Source organism: Eumetopias jubatus, unplaced genomic scaffold (genome assembly GCF_037043125.1).
Source record: "Eumetopias jubatus isolate StellerSeaLion01/CBP00866 unplaced genomic scaffold, mEumJub1_p1.0 scaffold_1, whole genome shotgun sequence".
Taxonomy (NCBI): domain Eukaryota; kingdom Metazoa; phylum Chordata; class Mammalia; order Carnivora; family Otariidae; genus Eumetopias; species Eumetopias jubatus.
The window spans coordinates 126,186,096-126,204,374 of NW_028274807.1; the positions used below are offsets into that span (position 1 = coordinate 126,186,096).

The 18,279-nt window shown below is 41.4% G+C and overlaps 1 protein-coding gene across 5 annotated transcripts in view; it reads left to right on the top strand.

Annotated features, from left to right (window-relative positions):
* The window catches only part of TOPBP1 (DNA topoisomerase II binding protein 1), a 78,661-nt gene extending 70,822 nt beyond the window's left edge, over positions 1-7,839 (top strand). For 4 of the 5 annotated variants that reach the window (XM_028099181.1, XM_028099183.1, XM_028099185.1 and 1 more), the window contains one exon: positions 7,110-7,839. In XM_028099181.1, the coding sequence (XP_027954982.1) occupies positions 7,110-7,253 (144 nt within the window). In that variant the 3' untranslated portion in view covers positions 7,254-7,839. Of the gene's footprint in view, positions 1-4,589; positions 5,888-7,109 lie in introns of those variants that run through there. The other variant, XM_028099184.2, reaches the window with a different exon arrangement.
* The last annotated feature ends 10,440 nt before the right edge of the window (positions 7,840-18,279 follow it).

Consider the following 18,279-nt stretch of genomic DNA (forward strand, 5'->3'; position numbering starts at 1 on the left):
GATGATTTTTTTTCCCTCCACTTTCTGTTCTCTCTAGTACTTCTGCTACTTGTATATTGGATCTTCTTATTTCACCACTATTTTTATAATCTTCACTTTTTGAGAGGTTCCCTCAGTTCAGTCTTCTCCTTTTATCAGCTCTTCATTTTGCTATCATGTTTTTAATAATCAGGACCTTTTTAAAAGTTTTTTGAATTTACATTTTAATTTTTTAATATCTTTTTTGCTTCATAGATGTAATACCTTCTACTGGATCTCAGAGGATTTATTGATTTTTTTTTTAACTTATTTCGGTATATTCTCTATCCGCTAAACTGCATTTTCCTCTTTGTTTGGGTCTTTGTCTAAGCTGATTGGAAGTACTGAGCACACAGTTGGGTCTTGGCAGTTTTGATCCGGATGCAATAGTCTTTGTGGTCTAATTGTTGGGGACTGTCGTCTGGGTTCATACTTGCATATACTTCTTGAATTGTTTCAATTTATCCAAAGAGGAATCATCCAGTCTGCCTGAAGGAGGAATCTGGCCACGTTTTTTTTTTGGGATACAATGACATGACATTAATTTCAGATGTTCAGCATAAGAGTTGTATGTATTCATGACTATATATGCAAAATTATCACCATACATAATGAGATTTTCTTTCTTATGATAAGAACTCCCAAGATTGAGTCTCTTACCAACTTTCAAATATACCATACAATATTAACAACTACAGTCACCATGTTGTATATTAAATCCTCAGGGCTTATTTTATAACTGTAAGTTTGTACCTCTTGTTCACCCTTACCCATTTCCCCCAGCCCTCACACCCTGCATCTAGCAACCCCCAGTCAGTTCTTTGTATCTATCTCATTTGGGGTTTTTGTTTTTTTTTTTATTTTTTTAAGATTTTATTTATTTATTTGACAGAGAGCACACGAGCAGGGGGAGTGCAAGAGAGAGAAGCAGGCTCCTTACTGAGCAGGGAGCCCGATGCGGCAGTCAATCCCAGGATCCTGGGATCATGACCTGAGCCGAAGGCAGATGCTTAACTGACTGAGCCACCCAGGCACCCGTTTTTTATATTAGGTTCCACTTGTAAGTGAAATCATCTAGTATTTGTCTTTTTCTGACTTATTTCACTTTGCATCATGCCATCAAGGTCCATCCATGTTGCTGCAGTTGGTAGGGTTTCCTTGGCTGAAATATTTTTTTATGGCTGATTAATCCATTGTGTGTGTGTGTGTGTGAATTTTCTTTATCCATCTGTCAGTGGGCACTCAGGTTTTCATATCTTAGCTATTGTAAATAATGCTGCAGTGAACATAGGAGAGCAGCTATCTTTTTGAATTAATGTTTTTATTTCTTTTGGATAAATACATAGAGGTTGGAACTGTTGAATCATAAGGTAGTTCCTTTTTTTTAAGATTGTATTTAACATAGTGTTATTAGTTTCAGGTGTGCAATATGATTCAACAATTGCTCAGTGCTCATCGAACTAAGTGTACTCTTAAGGTAGTTATATTTTTAATTTTTTGAGGAAAAAAATAATGGCTGCATCAGTTTACATTCCCACTAGAAGTACACAAGAGTTCTCGTTTCTCCATATCCTCATCAACACTTGTCTTTTTGATAACAGCTATTCTAACGTGTTAGGTAATATCTTGTTATGATTTTGATTTGCATTTCTTTGATGATTAGTGACGTTGAGCACCTTTTCGTATACCTGTTGACCATCTGTGTCTTTGGGAAAATGTCTATTCAGATCTCTGCCCATTTTTTAATCACATGGTTTGGGATATTAACCCCTATCAGATAGATGATTTGCAAATATTTTCTCCCTTTCTTAGGTTGCCTTTCCTTTTGCTGATGGTGTCCTTTACTATGCATGAGCTTTTTAATTTGATGTCTCCCCACATGTTAATTTTTGCTTGTGTTTCTTTTCATTTTGGTGTGAAATCCAAAAAATTTTTACCAAGACCAATGTCAGGGAGCTCATGACGTATATTTTCTTTTAGTTTTATAGTTTCATGTCTTTCATCCAAATCTTTAATCCATTTTGAATTTATTTTTGTGTATGGTATAAGATAGTGGTCCTGTTTCAGTCTTTTGCATGTAGCTGTCTAGTTTTTCCAACACCATTTATTGAAGAAACTGTCCTTTTCCTTTTGTATGTTCTTGGCTCCTTTGTAATTGATCGAGTATGCCTGGGTTTATTTCAGGGTTTTCTGTTCTCTTGATCTGTGTATGTGGTAGTACCATACTGTTTGGTTACCATAGTTTTGTAATACAGTTTAAAATCAGGGAGCATGATGCCTCCAGCTTTGTTCTCTTTTCTCAAGATTGCTTTGGCTAGGGGCGCCTGAGTGGCTCAATCATTAAGCGTCTGCCTTCAGCTCAGGTCATGATCCCAGGGTCCTGGGATCGAGCCCCACATCAGGCTCCCTGCTCCACGGGAAGCCTGCTTCTCCCTTTCCTGCTCCCTCTGCTTGTGTTCCCTCTCTCGCTGTGTCTCTCTGTCAAAAAAAAAAAAAAAAAAAGATTGCTTTGGCTATTTGGAGTCTTTGTGATTCCATACAAACTTTAGGATTGTTAGTTCTATTTCTAGAAAAAATGCCATTGAAATTTTGATAGGGATTGCATTGAATCTGTGGATTGCTTTGGGTAGTGTGGACATTTTAATAGTGTTAATTTTTCCAGTCCATGAGCATGGAATATCTTTCCATTTATTTGTGTCATCTTCTATTTCATCAGTGTTGCCTAGTTTTCTTTTTTTTAAGATTTTATTTATTTGACAGAGAGAGAAATAGCAAGAACAGGAACACAAGCAGGGGGAGTGGGAGAGGGAGAAGCAGGCTTCCCGCCGAGCAGGCAGCCCAATGCAAGGCTCAATCCCAGGACCTGAGCCGAAGGTAGACGCTTAAGACTGAGCCACCGAGGCGCCCCAATGTTGTTTAGTTTTCAATGTACAAGTCTTTTATCTCCTTGATTAAATTTGTCCCTGTTTTATTCTTGATGCAATTGTAAATGGAATTTTCCTTTATATTTGAAATGGCTTTCTTTTAAAAAGGGTATCGTTGGGTTTTTTTATTCTTTAGAATGTTTAGTCCATCGTGTAATTATTGATATGATTGGATTTAGGGGTTTTTTTTTTTTTTGCAGTTTTCAATTTGTCTTTGTTCCTGTGTTCTTTCTTTCTTGCCTTTTTTGTTGGAGGCAGGGTGTGTTTTGCTCTATGGATTATAATATACTTAACTTTTTATAGTCTAGCTAAAATGATATTGTGCCACTTCACATGGAATGTAGAAATCTTACACTCATATAGGTTCCTTTACTTCCCCTATCCTTTAAACCAGGGGCCAATAAACTGTAGCCCACAGGCCAAACCCTCTCCACTGCCTGTGTTACAAAGTTTTACTGGAACACAGCTCCATTCACTCATTTACATGTTCTCTCTTCTGCTTTTGCAGTGCAACACTGGGCTGAGTAATTGCAACAGAGACCATCTCTCCCACACAGCCTGAAATATTTAGTGTCCGGTCCTTCAACGTAAAGCAGGGGCCAGCAAACTTTCTGTAGACTTTGTATATTTTCCATTGTCTCTTACAGCTCCACAGAACAGTGTTCTGCCATAAAGCAAAACTTGCTTAAACAGTCCTATGTATTTTGAGGAAATTAAAAGGAAAAATACAGTCTTATATTTATCCTATCTGGTATCAGTTTTCCTTCAGCCCAAAACTTTGATTTGTAGTATAAGTCTGATGGGACCAATTCTAGTTTTCTTTTATTTGAGAGTGTCTATTTTACCATTATGCCTGAAGGATCTTTTTGTAGGGCATAGGATTTAGGGTTGATAGTGTTTTTTTACTAAAGACTCCACTTTCTGCTGGCCTCCATTATTTCTGAGAAGTCAGTGGTAATTTGATTTCTTCTCCTGTATGCAGTGCAGTGTCTCATTTTTTATTCTGGCTGTTTCATCTTTGATTTTCACCATTTATGATACTTCCAGGTGTAGTTTCTTTATATTAATCCTGCTTTTTCTGCAGAGCTTCTTCAATCTGTAAATTTCTCTCTTTCACCAAACTTGAGAAATTTTGACAATTACTTCTCCATTCTTTCCTGTCTATATGGGAATTTAATCACTCGTACCTTTTGATATTGTCCCACAGGTCCCTCCCTCAGGTCCTTCAGGCCATATTTACTTTCTGTGTTTTCTGATTGACTAATTCCTATTTATTACTTCACTGATTTTTTTCCTGTTATTTTCATTCTAAAGGCTCTTACAGGAGATTTTTTTATTTAGATATTAAATTTTTTTATATCTAGAATCAGTTCTTTTTTATAGTTTCTATTTTTCTACTTTTTCATTTCACTCATTTCAAGGATAAGAGCTGCTTTGGTATCATTGTCTACTATTTCCAACATCTGGGTCATGAGCAAGACTGCTTTTATTTTGAGGTAATCGGTAGCTTTACATGCAATTGTAAGAAATAATAGTTTCCCCCAGGGGATGATATCTTGCAACAATATAGTACAGTATTACAGCCAGGATATTGACCTGATGCAATCCAAACTTATTCCGATTTCCCCACTTTTTTTTTTTTTTAAGATTTTTTTTATTTGAGAGAGAGAGAATGAGAGAGAGCACGAGAGGGAAGAGGGTCAGAGGGAGAAGCAGACTCCCCGCTGAGCAGGAAGCCCGACGTGGGACTCGATCCCAGGACTCTAGGATCATGACCTGAGCCGAAGGCAGTCGCCTAACCAACTGAGCCACCCAGGCGCCCCCAATTTCCCCACTTCTGCTTCATGTGTCTGCCACCACAGTCAAGATACAGAACAATCTATCACTACAGCAATCATTCATTTTGCCTTTTTTTTTTTTTAACTACACCCACCTCCTTCCCTTCATTCTCTTCTCCCAGCGGTCTCTTACACCTGTCAACCACTAATCTGTTGTCAGTGTCTTTAAATCTTAAATGGAATCAATATAGTGTGTAATCTTTTCGGATTGGCTTTTTTTTTTTTTAAAGATTTCATCTATTTATTTGACAGAGAGAGAGCAGGAACACAAGCAGGGGGAGTGGGAGAGAGAGAAGCAGGCCTCCCGCTGAGCAGGGAGCCTGATGTGGGACTCGATCCCGGGACTCCAGGATCATGACCTGAGCCAGAGGCAGATGCTTAACGACTGAGCCACCCAGGCGCCCCGGCTTTTTTTTTTAGCAAGATTCCCTTCGGAATCATTCAGGTGTTGCTTGTATCAGTGATTTTATTACTTTTTATTGAACAGTTGAGATCTACAGCTTAACCATTAGCCTATTGAAGGACATCTGGGTTGTTTCTACTTTGGGGCTATTATGACTAAAGCTGCTATGAACATTTTTTGCACATATTTTATGTGGAAATAAGATTTCATTGCATTGGGATAAATTCCTAAGTGTGTTTCCAGAGTGGTCATATTTTACATTCCTACCACTGTTATAAGTGATCGTTTTTCTGTATCCTTATTGGCATTTGTCACTTTTTTTTAGCCATTTCAGTTGGTATGTAGTAATCTTTCATTGTGGTTTTAATTTGCAGTTCCATAATGGCTAGTCAAGAGTGAATGCCTTTGGTGTGCTTCATAAATGTCATGAGGTGTGAGGTTTTCACAGAAGGTGTGAAGTTTAGGTCACTCAGAATGTCCGATTGCTCCACCATAAAAGAACTGTCCTCCACTTAGTTGCTTTTACACCTTTGTCAAAATTCAGTTTGGCATATGTTGGGGGTCTATTGATCTAGGTCTTTCCCTCTGCAATAGCATCTTTCTTCTTATATCTGATATTAGGTAGCGATTCCTCTTTACTCTTCTTTTTCAAGATCCTTTTAGCTTTTCTAGGGCCTATACCTTTTAAGTTTTTAAATAAGCTTATTTATATGCTTATGAAAACATCTTGCTACGATTTTGATAGGAATCACATTAAACCTACAGATCAATTTAAGTGAATTGACATCTTCACTATGTTCAGTCTTTCATTCCATGAATACAGCATATTTAAGTCGTCTTTGCTTTCATGAACATTTTGTAATTTTCAATACATATAAGTTTTAGATCTTTATTGGGTTTTTGGATTCTGATTGTTTTTTCTTGAGAATGGGTCATGTTCTTCAGATGTGGAGTAATTTGCATGCGTCTAAGTTGTAAAAACTAGATTCTGTTACGTTCCTTAGGGAATGCCATTCTGTTTGCTTAACAGGCACCTTTTGCAGTGAGTGCGGGATCAAAGCTTTAGCCTTACTTGAGCCGCCTCTGCACATCCATGGTGAGAGGGCAAAGATTTGGGCAGATTTCATACCCGAGTTTGAGGCTTCCCCTGCTCCCTCCTGGGATTCCCACCTCATTTCCAGTAATGGCCTGTGGTTTCAGGCCATTACTGCATGTTTTTGTTGTAAGGAGAAGTCTGTATTATGAGGGCCAAGTCACAACAGAAAACAAAAATGAAGAGAAATTCACTCCCTACCCAGTGTCATCCCCTTTGGTATTTGCCTGATCTCATTTCCTCTCCAGTGTCTTGGGGTGGTTGCTTTTAATATATTTGGGTCGGAAGTTGTCATCCAGGGAAGAGTTGAATCAAAAGGCACTTACTCAGTATTTTATGGTGATTCATTTTCATGTTTTCCAGTCTGCCATCTTGCTAGAAAATTTTTATCACACTTTTAATGAGGGAAAGGTCGTTTTGGGTTGGAATGTGGTTGTGAGGAAGAGAATTTTAAGGGTTTTAGAGGCAATGTATGAATTTTGGCTTTAACTCCTGCTAGTTATATGTTATTTAACCTTATTTTATCTTATCTGTAAAATAAAAAAACACCTACCTCACATGTTTAAATATTTTAAAAAATCGACACTAAGTATAAGGTGTCACTTCTTAACCATACCTTTTTACAAATGAAACCATTATCAAGATCTGAGCTGGCCCCATTCCACCTGAGCTATAAATTTATTTTTCTGATAAAAGGTGAGATTTTGTCACACAGGTTCTGTTCCCTAAATGTGATAAGTGCTAAGTAGCATACCTTAAAAGACAAATTTCAAGTTTTTTCTGGTTAAAAAGCACAGTCAAGGAAAAATGAACAATGTTTTTCCCTTTTATAGGAATCCCCTCCTCAAGTAGAAAATTACTGTCTGCCAGAAGCGATTTCATTTCTTCCGAATAATAAGGAACCTGGGCCTGGATTATCACAGAAGAGGAAAGCTCCTACAGAGAAAAATAAAATCAAACGACCTAGAGTAAACTAATCATGTTTACTCTTTAGTCACCAAACATTAGTATTTTAATTATAAAGCCTGAATGTTACTGTCTTGGATTTGCATAGTAATTTAAAGACAAGCGGCTGTAGAAGAATTCAGCTTCAGAGTATAATGATGACCTTGCTTGTAGTTAGTTTTTAACACCTGAAATTTTAATCACTGAAATATTAACTTTTACCTGAAATAACAAAACAAATCCTCAGCCATCTTGTCATTAAACCACATTGAAGTGTGTATGGGGCTGTTTATTTAATATCTGAGGCTGTAGCTTAGTGGAAGTTTTAGTAAGGTGATGGATTTTACTTTAAAATGCCAGCTTTAATTCGTAACAATAAGGAAGTTGTCAATTGGGATTTTTTCATGTTTTCCCTGATTCTTCTCACCCCTTTCCCTCTTTTTAACAGGAGCCTGAGTACAAGGTTTGAGGAACTGAGGCTTTAAACTTAAATATGTGAGTGTATATATGTATATGCATGTTTGTACAGATCTCCATGATGTTTGCCAAGTTTGGGTGCCAAAACTTGGAAAATAATAAATAAAAGTGACTCAAATTAGTTAAGTTTTTAAATGCAAAGCATTTTGGTGTCCATTCTCTTTTTGAAGCAATAAATGATTTGTAAAATATAGCTTAAAAAAAATTGCTGGGGCACCGGAGTTGTGCAGGTGGTTGAACATCCGACTCTTGGTTTCAGCTCAGGTGGCTCAGGTCATGGGATCAAGTCCCAGGTCGGGCTCCGGGCTGAGCTCGGAGTCTGCCTGGATTCCCTGTCCCTCTCCCTCAGCCCCCTCCCTCCCTAAAATAACTTTTTAAACTCAAAAATCGCTAGTTATATTTCTGATGTTTGTTACTTATGTAGGCTATTATATTACTGGGTTAAAACCCTTTTATTGGAACTACAAAATTGCATTAGCCTGTATTAATCTAAACCTAAACACCAAATGCTACATGTGTTACCACAGTCCTCTAAATGTAAAGCTACCTCATTTTGCTGAAAGGAAGAACCAGAATCAGAACTATGATTTTGATGTAAATGGCCCCATTTCATAATGACTCTTGAAAGGCAAACTCAAATGGTGAAGGGTGGAAGTTCTTATCCTAGACACAAAACCCCTCAAGTTTTTATCAGGTCTTCCTCTGAATGGAGGGAAATAGAGGGGGTTATCCCGGCCCTTCAGTTTTTGGCTTTGAACTAAATTCACAGCTCAGGACAAAAATTCCTACACAGCCAAATAGATAGCATTGTCGTGTAACCATGCCCCTCCCCAAACAGAAACCCCCGACCTGGTTTTATGGGGGCCATTTTGTGTGAGTAGAGTCTTTTCACTCTTTTCACTGGCAGCTTGTGGCAAGTTTCCCCAAATTTCATCCCTTAGATTCTTTGCAATAGTCACTACTGTTCAAAACAACTTCACGAGTGCTCTGTTAAAGTAAATGTTAGATCCTCTTTGTCCCTAGCCCAGATAAAATTACATAATGTACCGTTTTCTTTTCTGCCAAGATTATGAACTGTTTTTCCAGTCAGTTCTTAAACATAGTTTATAAATTTAAGAGTCCAGATTTCACCTGCTCCTCCTGATTCTCCAGACTCTGTCAGCCATTTCCGCTTTGGCTTCCACTCTCAGACTCTAGATGCCCTAATGCCAGCAAGGCCTTACACGCAAGTAGTTCTAAGCACAGGAAGTTCTCTCATTTAGGAAGGCACAAAAGCTTTCCTTGATTACTCTTAGTTTCTCCTCAGAATTGCTCTAGTATTTTAATGTGGCACTTAAATTAGAATCTTATATTCTGTGGATTTTGTTGTGCGTCTGATGGCCAGCATTCATCAATGCAACAAATACTCCTTTAGCATAGAAGTAGTACACAGGATTCAGGAGCAAACCACCTTTAGAAAGCATGCTTCCTCACAGAGATTAAAGAGGCAGGATCTGTATTACAGACTGAATTGTGTTGCACACACATACAAATTCAGAGGTTGAAGCCTAACCTCCAAAGTGACAACCTGGAGATAGGGCTTTTAAGGAGGTAATTAGGTTAAGCAATATCATATGGCCAGGGGCCCTAATTCTGGCAGCTCAATCAGGGCTAATAAATATTACAGTGTAAAGATTCTTAACCTGGGGGCCATCATGGCTGGAATTGGCATAGGCACAATTTGGTATATGTGCATTTTTAGGGCAGAGCTCAGTTTTACAACTCAGATCTGTGACTTCCCACCCCAAAAAGACAAACCACTGGCATAATCCAAACCTACTATTTCACAGGTAACACATTTCACCCAGCGGTGCTTTAATACACATTGCTTTGTATCAGGAGTTGGCAAACTTCTCTGTAGAAGTCCAGATAGTAAACATTTTAAGTTTTGTGGGCTGGGTCTTTGTGGCATTCTATCCCAACCATTCTTAGCTTAAAACCATACAAAAATAGGCAATGGGCCATAGTGTGCTGATTCCCACTCTAGTCCTAAAAATACTTTTTAATCTAGATCTATCAACAAAGCAAGCCACCCAGCTCCGTTTTTCCACACCTCAGCATAAACCTCACCTCTGGTGCAGCAACCCACAATCGGGAGGGAACTCATGACCCCGAGCTTCTCCCTAAAGGGTGAAGGGTTTAAACCCTCCATTTGACACCCCAACTTTTAAGACCTGCCCCTCAGAGATGAGCCCCCAAAATAACTAGCTTTGAAAGCCAAAGGGGCTTCCACGAGACCCACGTGGCTACAGCAATACAAGAAACAGCTTCTTAAAGGGCTGACGTGGACTCATCCACTCCAGGGCCCAGAGCAGATGCAGCTGACTGAAAAGTGCCCAGGCATTTTGTGAGAGAGGCCTAGTTGCTTATCTTAAAGCTTCAGCCTGAGGGGCAGGCATCCAATTTAAAACCTGAAGGACCTACTTAAATACTCCAAAGTCTGAGGACTGGCAGGCGCCATCTTGCGCTCTCCCTCTGCTGCACTCCCAGCCACCACTGTCTCCCAGAAAGGAGCTGTGCACACATCTGGTACCCTGCTTTATGTGTGGTGCCCCAGTTTTTGCAGCATCTGCCACCCAGGGGACACCTCCTGATCACCTGGCACAAGTGGCTTACATCTGTGGATCCCATGGGACTGTAACAAAAGCAGAAATGGTTCTTAACTGGCTCTTGCCCCCGGGACATAGTGCGGAGCCGGCCAACTGAAACTCAGCCGCAGTCCCAGGCTTTGTGTGAAGGGGGCCTGCTTGCTTATCTTAAAGCTTCAGCCTGAAGGACAGGCTTCTAATCTAACACATCTAGAGGCCTGTGGGCCCTGTTCCTGCCCCCCTGCAGGTTACTTGCATCTCCCCAGAAGGAGCTTATGCACACATCTGGTTTGCGTGGCTTCTGTCCAGAAGACATCCCTGGTCACCTGGCTCTGGTGGCCAGCAGGGCTTACATTCACAGGTCCCATATTGTAACAAATGCAGAAAGAGTTCTTCACTGGCTACCTCCTGGGGCACAGCATGGGGACAGCAAACAAACACACCTCCAGCCTTTCTGTGAGAGGTCTATTAGCTTAGCTTTATAGCTTTGGCCTGAGGGGCTGGCTTCTAATCAAACATGCATCTAAGGTAAGAGCCAACTACAATCCTCACCAGAGACCTCTACAATCCTCACCAGAGACCTCAAGAGTGCAGTACTATCTTCACACTCTCCCTCTGCTTAGCTCCAAGTCACCAGTATCTCCTAAAAAGGAGCTTGTGCACACATCTGGTGCCCCGTTTTTGTAACTACTCCCTGGGAGACACCCCTCGACCACCTGGGTCTGTGGCCAGCAGGGCTTACATTCACAGGTCCCATAGGGCTTTAACAGTAATCCCAGAAACAGTTCCTTGCTACCACCCTCAGGGCACAGCACAGACAGAAGACTGAAACACACCCCCAGTCTTACTGTGAGAGGCCAGTTAGCTTCTTTATAGCTGTGGCCTGAGGGGCTGGCTTCCAATTAAATACACATCTGGAGGCCAACCACCATCTTCTGCAGAGACCAGGAAGGGGGTCCAGTGGGCACCATATTTTCATTCTCCCCCTGTCCCACCCCAGGTCACTGGTGTCTTTGAGAAAGGAATGTGTATATACATCTGGTGCTCCAGCATTTATGGCTGCCACTCAGAAGATACATCCCATGATAGCCTGGCTGTGGTGGCTGGTGGGGCTTCTGTTCACAGGTTCAATGGGACAGTAGGGGGGGAAAAAAAAGTTTTTAACTGGCTGTCATTCCAGGACTCAGTGCAGAGGGAGCAGACAGAAATGCCCATTTCCCCGTATTCCCCTGAAAACGGTATATTTGCATACTTTAAAAGCTACTGTATGAGGGTCTGGCTTCCAATCAGCCTGAATTTAAGTGCTGACCAAGATCCTCCCCTTTGGGACACTGATAGGTCTTGGCACACTTCAACTACTAGGAGTCACTGATAATAAAGTAGGCGGCTTGGACAATCACAAAAGTTCAAGAGACACCCAAGAGCTAGGGCAGGGTTAAACAATAGGGATCATCTCCTACAGAAGACCACTCCTTCAAAACTGAAAGAGGTGGCTGTGTTATCTAATGCATAGAAACTAACACAGAGAATCAAGGAAAATGAAGAAAAAGAATACATTCCCAAAGAAAGAACAACATAAAACCTCAGAATAAGACCATAATGAAATGGAGATAAGTGATTTACCTTGTAAAGAGTTCAAAATAATGGTCAAAGATGCCCACCATGCTCAAAATAATGAATGAAGTTGAAATTTCAACAAAGAGAAAATATAACAAAGTACCAAACAGAAGTCACAGACCTGAAGAATACAATAACTAAAAAGGTACAACAGAGGGGCAACCTGGGTGGCTCAGTTGGTTAAGAGTCCATCTCTTGATTTCGCTTGGGTCATGATCTCAGGGTTGTGGGATTGAACCCTTTGTCTGGCTCTACACTGGGTGTGGAGCCTGCTTAGCATTCTCCCTTTGCCTCTCCCTCTGCTCCTCTCCAACCCTCTCCCTTTCTTAGAAAAAAAAAAAAAAGAAAGAAATTGTACAATAGAGGGCTTCAACAGGTTAGATGAAGCAAAAGAAAGGATCAGAAGGCTCAAAGACAGGACAGTGGAACTCATTGAATCAGAGTGGCAAAAAGAAATATTAAAAAAATGTGAATATAGCTTAAGGGACTTAAAGGACATCATCAAGAAAATCAATATATGCCTTACAGAGCTCTCAGAAGGCGATAAGAGACGGGCCGGCGGGGGCGGGTGTTAGAAAACATATATGAAGAAATAATGGCTGAAAACTCTGACCTGGGGGAGGAAACAGACATCTAGACAGAAGCCCAGAGTTCCAAATAAGAGGCGCCCAAAGAGACCCACATGAAGACATCATAAAGTGTCAAAAGTTAGAGACTACAAGGGGGAACTTGAAAAGATGGCGGAGTAAGTAAGAGGATCCTGAGCTCACTTCCTCCCATAGACACATCAAGGCTACAGCTAAATAGAGTACAACTCTGAAAATGACATGAAGATTGGCAGAACAGCTCTTCTACTGCTAAAGTCATACAGAGAAAGCCAGATCAAGAAGGTAGGAGGGCAGAGGTGTGGTTAGGAGCCAAAACTCCCAGTATGGTGACCCACAGGTGGGGAACCACAAACAGGAGGATTATCACAGGTACAAAGATCCTCCCTGAGGAATGAGGGGATCAAGCCCCACATCCAGCACACCCTGCCCTGGGCATCTGCCCTGGGAAGACAAGCCCCCATAATCTCTGGCTTTGAAAATGAGCTAAATTCTGGGAGACCCAAAAGGATATAGGAAACTGAGACTCCACTTTTAAGGGCAAACACATGACATCACTCAGTCCAAGACCCATCACAGAGGCAGCAGTTTCAAAAGCACCTGGGTTACATGTGAAGGAGATGGATAGACCATAAGGCGTGTGCCAAAGAGGCAGAGATCTATAAGAACTTTCTCCAGGGATGGAGGTGCAGGTACACACAATTTTTCTTGCCCTCCTTCAACATAACTGCTCCAATGCTGATGGGAGCCAGTCCCAACACTCTACATCTACCTAACTAGTGCCACTCACCCCACCCCAACATTTCCCTCCAGACCAATCCCACTCACCCTGGCAAGGTGCCCCTCCAAAGGAGCTCCTGCCCAGCCACATCCAACTGACAGCTCTGGGTGAGACCAGCATCCTTCTGCAGTGACCACTACCCTAATACACATGTGAGACAGCCCTTGCCAGGACCAGCAGGGAGGGGAGGCAGCCCTGCCCACAAACATATCAGCAAGAACTGTGGCAAGGACTCTCAGGCAGCTGCACAGGAGACTAACCTCACCCAACAGCACACACAAGCAGCTACCACAAGGCCTCTCAGAGGCAGGCTGTGCTGGAAGCCAGCCCTACCCACCAGCATGTCTGCAGGAGTCGCAGCCAAGTCACAACAGGAGGACACACACAGTCCACACATGGGCAACCCTGGAGTGCCTGGTCCTAGTGACAAGGAGGACTGAGCTACTGGGTACCACAGGCTGCCTTCTACATAAGGCCACTACCTTCAAGACCAGGAATGTAGCTGATCCACCTAATTAATACACAGAAATAAACACACAGTGTCAAAGTGAGGAGACAGGAATAGGTTCCAAATGAAAAAGTAAGACAAAACCTCAAAAGAGAACAAAACAAAACCAAGATAACTGATCTACTTGATAAAGATTCCAAAATAATGGCCATAAAGATGCTCATCAGACTTGAGAGAAGAGTGGATGAACTCAGTGAGAACTTCAACAAAGAAACAAAAAATATAAAAAGAACCAATCAGAGCTGAAGAATACAATAAGTAAAATGAAAAATACACTAGAGGGAATCAACAATAGATTAAAGGATGCACCACAAATTCATGATCTGGAAGACAGGGTAGTAGAAAACAACCAAATTAAACAGCAAAAATGAAAAAGAATTTAGAAAATGAGGATAGGTTAAAGGAACTCTGTGACAATGTAAAATATACTAATATCCCATTATAGGGGTCCCAGAAGGAGAAGAGAAAGGGGGCCAGAAAAGGTATTTGAAAAAAAAAGAGCTGGGCACCTGGATGGCTCAGTTGGTTGGGCAACTGCCTTAGGCTCAGGTCATGATCCTGGAGTCCCAGGATCGAGTACCGCATCGGGCTCCCTGCTCGGCAGGGAGTCTGCTTCTCCCTCTGACCCTCTCCCCTCTCATGCTCTATCTCATTCTCTCTCTCAAATAAAAATCTAAAATAATAAAATAAAAAGATTTTCTTAAAAAAAAAAAAAAGAAAGAAAAAAGAAGAGCTATAAACTTCTTGAATCTGGGAAGAGAAACACAGATCCAGATTCAGGAGGCACAGAGATCCCCCCAACAAATTCAACCAAGGAGGTCCACACCAAGACACAACAGCAATTAAAATGGCAACAACAACAAAAAAAGAGATGAAGGGAAAAGATGGCGGAGGAGTAGGGGACCCTGTTCCAACCGGTCCCCTGAATTGAGCTGGCTATCTACCAGACCACTCTGAACACCCATGAAATCAGCCTGAGATGTAAGAAGATAGATCTGGATCTCTACAAACAGAATATTGCAGGAGACTGGTTTCAAGGTATGAAGCAGGGAGCTGTAATTCTGCGGGCACATATCTGAAGATAAAAAGAATGGGGAGGAAGCCATGGGGATCCTATGCTGGGGTGAGTGATAACCTCCCATGCTGGGGACAGGGCACAGACTCACAGAACGGTAGCAGCAGGGAAAGGAGTTTAGAGCAGCCCCCAGACTGAAACCTGGAGCAGCAGGGCCACACGTGCAAACTGGGGGTGGCCAGCGGTTTTAGAAGCACAAAGGGCAGAGACGTGCCCCCAAGCCCTGACCAGGAGGTGAGGACTGGGAGCCCTGCTGAGGGGCGCACAACCCAGGATGTTGCAGTTTATAGCAGCACAGATAGAAAGAGAGATCCTGTGGCCTGGAGAGCTCACTGAAAAACAAACTGCGATCTCTCTGGTCTGAGGCAGAGGGTTGGAAATGGTCTCTTCTGCTCTGACTCTTGGAAGAGACCGCCAGGGAAAGCCACCAGAGAACAAAAGCACCCCAAAAACGGTTTTCACTGAGCCCATCCCTCCCCCATCAACAGGGGGCAGGGCACCTCTGCCCAAACAGGGTTGCCTAAGTAACAGCGTGGCAGGCCCCTCCCCCAGAAGACAGGCTGGGAGAACAAGAGGCCAACAACCCTAAGGTCCCTAGAAAACGGGTGCATCTTGCTTAGGTTGTGGTCAATAATTTGGACTCTGTGCACTCCCTCAACCACCCCTCAACAGAATGACTAAGAGGAGGAGCCCCCAAAATAGGAAAGACTCAGAGACTGTAACTTCTGCCACAGATTTACAAATGGATACAGATATAACCAAGATGTCAGAGATGGACTTCAGGGTAACAGTTATGAAGACAACAGCTAGAATGGAGAAATTGATTAATGGCAACATAGAATCTCTAAGAACAGAAATTAAAGCTGAATTGGCAGAACTTAAAAATGCTATCAACGAGGGCACCTGAGTGGCTCAGTTGGTTGAGTGACCGCCTTCGGCTTGGGTCATGATCCTGGAGTCCCAGGATCGAGTCCCACGTCGGGCTCCCTGCTCAGCGGGGAGTCTGCTTCTCCCTCTGACCCTCTTCCCTCTCGTGCTCTCTGTCTCTCATTCTCTCTCTCTCAAATAAATTTTTAAAAAAATCTTTAAAAAAAAATGCTATCAACGAGATCCAATCTAAATCTAGATACTCTAACAGCTAGGTTAAATGAGACAGAAGAATGAATTACTGATCTAGAAGACCAATTGATAGAAAAGAAGGAAAAAAAGGAGACCTGGGGAAAAAGCTCAAAATCCATGAAAACAGAATTAGAGAAATAAGTGATGCCATGAAATGTTCCAATGTCAGAATTATTGGCATCCCTGAGGGGGTGGGGAGAGAGAGAGGACTAGAAGATATATTTGAACAAATCGTAGCTGAGAACTTCCCTAATCTGGGGAATGAAACAAACATTCGTGTCCTAGAGGCAGAGAGGACCCCTCCCAAGATGAAGGAAAACAGACCAATGCCCCAGCATGTAATAGTAAAACGCGTAAATCTTAGAACCAAGGAAGCCATCTTAAGGGCAGTTAGGGGGAAGAGATTCCTTATGTACAGAAGGAGGAACATCAGAATAATGTCAGACCTACCCACAGAGACCTGGCAAGCCAGAAAGGCCTAGCAAGACATATTCAGGGTATTAACGAGAAGAACATGCAGCCAAGAATACTTTATCTGGCAATGCTGTCATTTAGAATGGATGGAAAGATGCTGAGCTTCCAAGACAGCAGAAACTGAAAGAATATGTGACAACTAAGCTGGCCCTACAAGAAATATTAAGGCGGGGGGGGGGGTTCCACAACAGGAGAAAGACCCCAAGAGTGATATAGAACAGAAATTTACAGAGACAGTCTATAGAAACAAGGACTCCACAGGCAACATGATGATAATAAATTCATATCTTTCAATAATCACCCTCAAAGTGAAAGGCTAACTGCTCCCATAAAATGGCACAGGGTTGCAGATTGGATAAAAAGACAGGACCCATCCATATGCTGTCTACAAGAGACTCATTTTGAACCTAAAGATACATCCAGACTGAAAGTGAAGCGATGGAGATCCATCTTCCATGCCAATGGACCTCAAACGAAAGCTGGGGTAGCAATTCTTCTATCAGACAAATTAGATTTTAAACTAAAGACTGTAGTTAGAGACACACAAAGACACTATATCATTCTTAAAGGGCCTATCCAACAAGAAGATCTAACAATTGTAAATATCTATGTCCCCAACATGAGAGCAGCCATCTACATAAGCCAAATGTTAACCAAAATAAAGAGTCATATTGATAACAATACGTTAATTGTAGAAGACCTCAATACTCCACTCTCAGGAATGGACAGATCATCTAAGCAGAAAATCAACAAAGAAACAGGAGATTTGAATGACACACTGGACCAGATGGACCTCATAGATATATACAGAACATTCTAAAACAACAGAATACTCATGCTTCTCAAGCGCACATGGAACTTTCTCCAGAATAGACCACATACTGGGTCACAAATCAGGTCTCAATCAATACCAAAAGATTGAGATTATTCCCTGCATATTCTCAGACCATAATGCTTTAAAACTGGAACTCAATCAGAAGAAAAAATTTGGCAGAAATTCAAACACTTCGAAGCTAAAGACCACTCTGTTCAAGAATGTTTGCGTCGACCAGAAAATCAAAGAAGAACTTAAACAATTCATGGAAACCAATGAGAACGAAAACACATTGGTCCAAAACCTATGGGATACTGCAAAGGCGGTCCTAAGGGGAAAATACATAGCCATGCAAGCCTCACTCAAAAAAAAAAAAGAAAAGAAAAGAAAAAGAAAAATCCCGAATTCACCAACTTTACACCTTAAAGAACTGGAGAAAAAGCAACGATGCCTAAGCCATGAGTTAGAAGAGAAATAATTAAAATTAGAGCAGAGAACAATGAATTAGAAACCAGAAACACAGATCAGATCAATGAAACTAGAAGCTGGTTCTTTGAAAGAATTAATAAGATTGATAAACCACTGGCCAGATTTATCCAAAAGAAAAGAGAAAGGACCCAAATTAATAAAATTACAAATGAAAGGGGAGAGATCATGACTAATACCAAGGAAATAAAAACAACTATTAGAAATTATTATCAACAACTATGTGCCACTAAATTATGCAACCTGGAAGAAATGGATGCCTTCCTGGAAACCTATAAACTGCCAAGACTAGAACAGGAAGAAATTGACAACCTGAATAGGCCAATAACCAGTAACGAGATTGAAGCAGTGATCAAAAACCTCCCCCCCAAAAAAGTTCAGGGCCTGATGGATTCCCTGGGGAATTCTACCAAACATTCAAAGAATAAATAATACCTATTCTCCTGAAGCTGTTTCAAAAAAATAGAAACAGAAG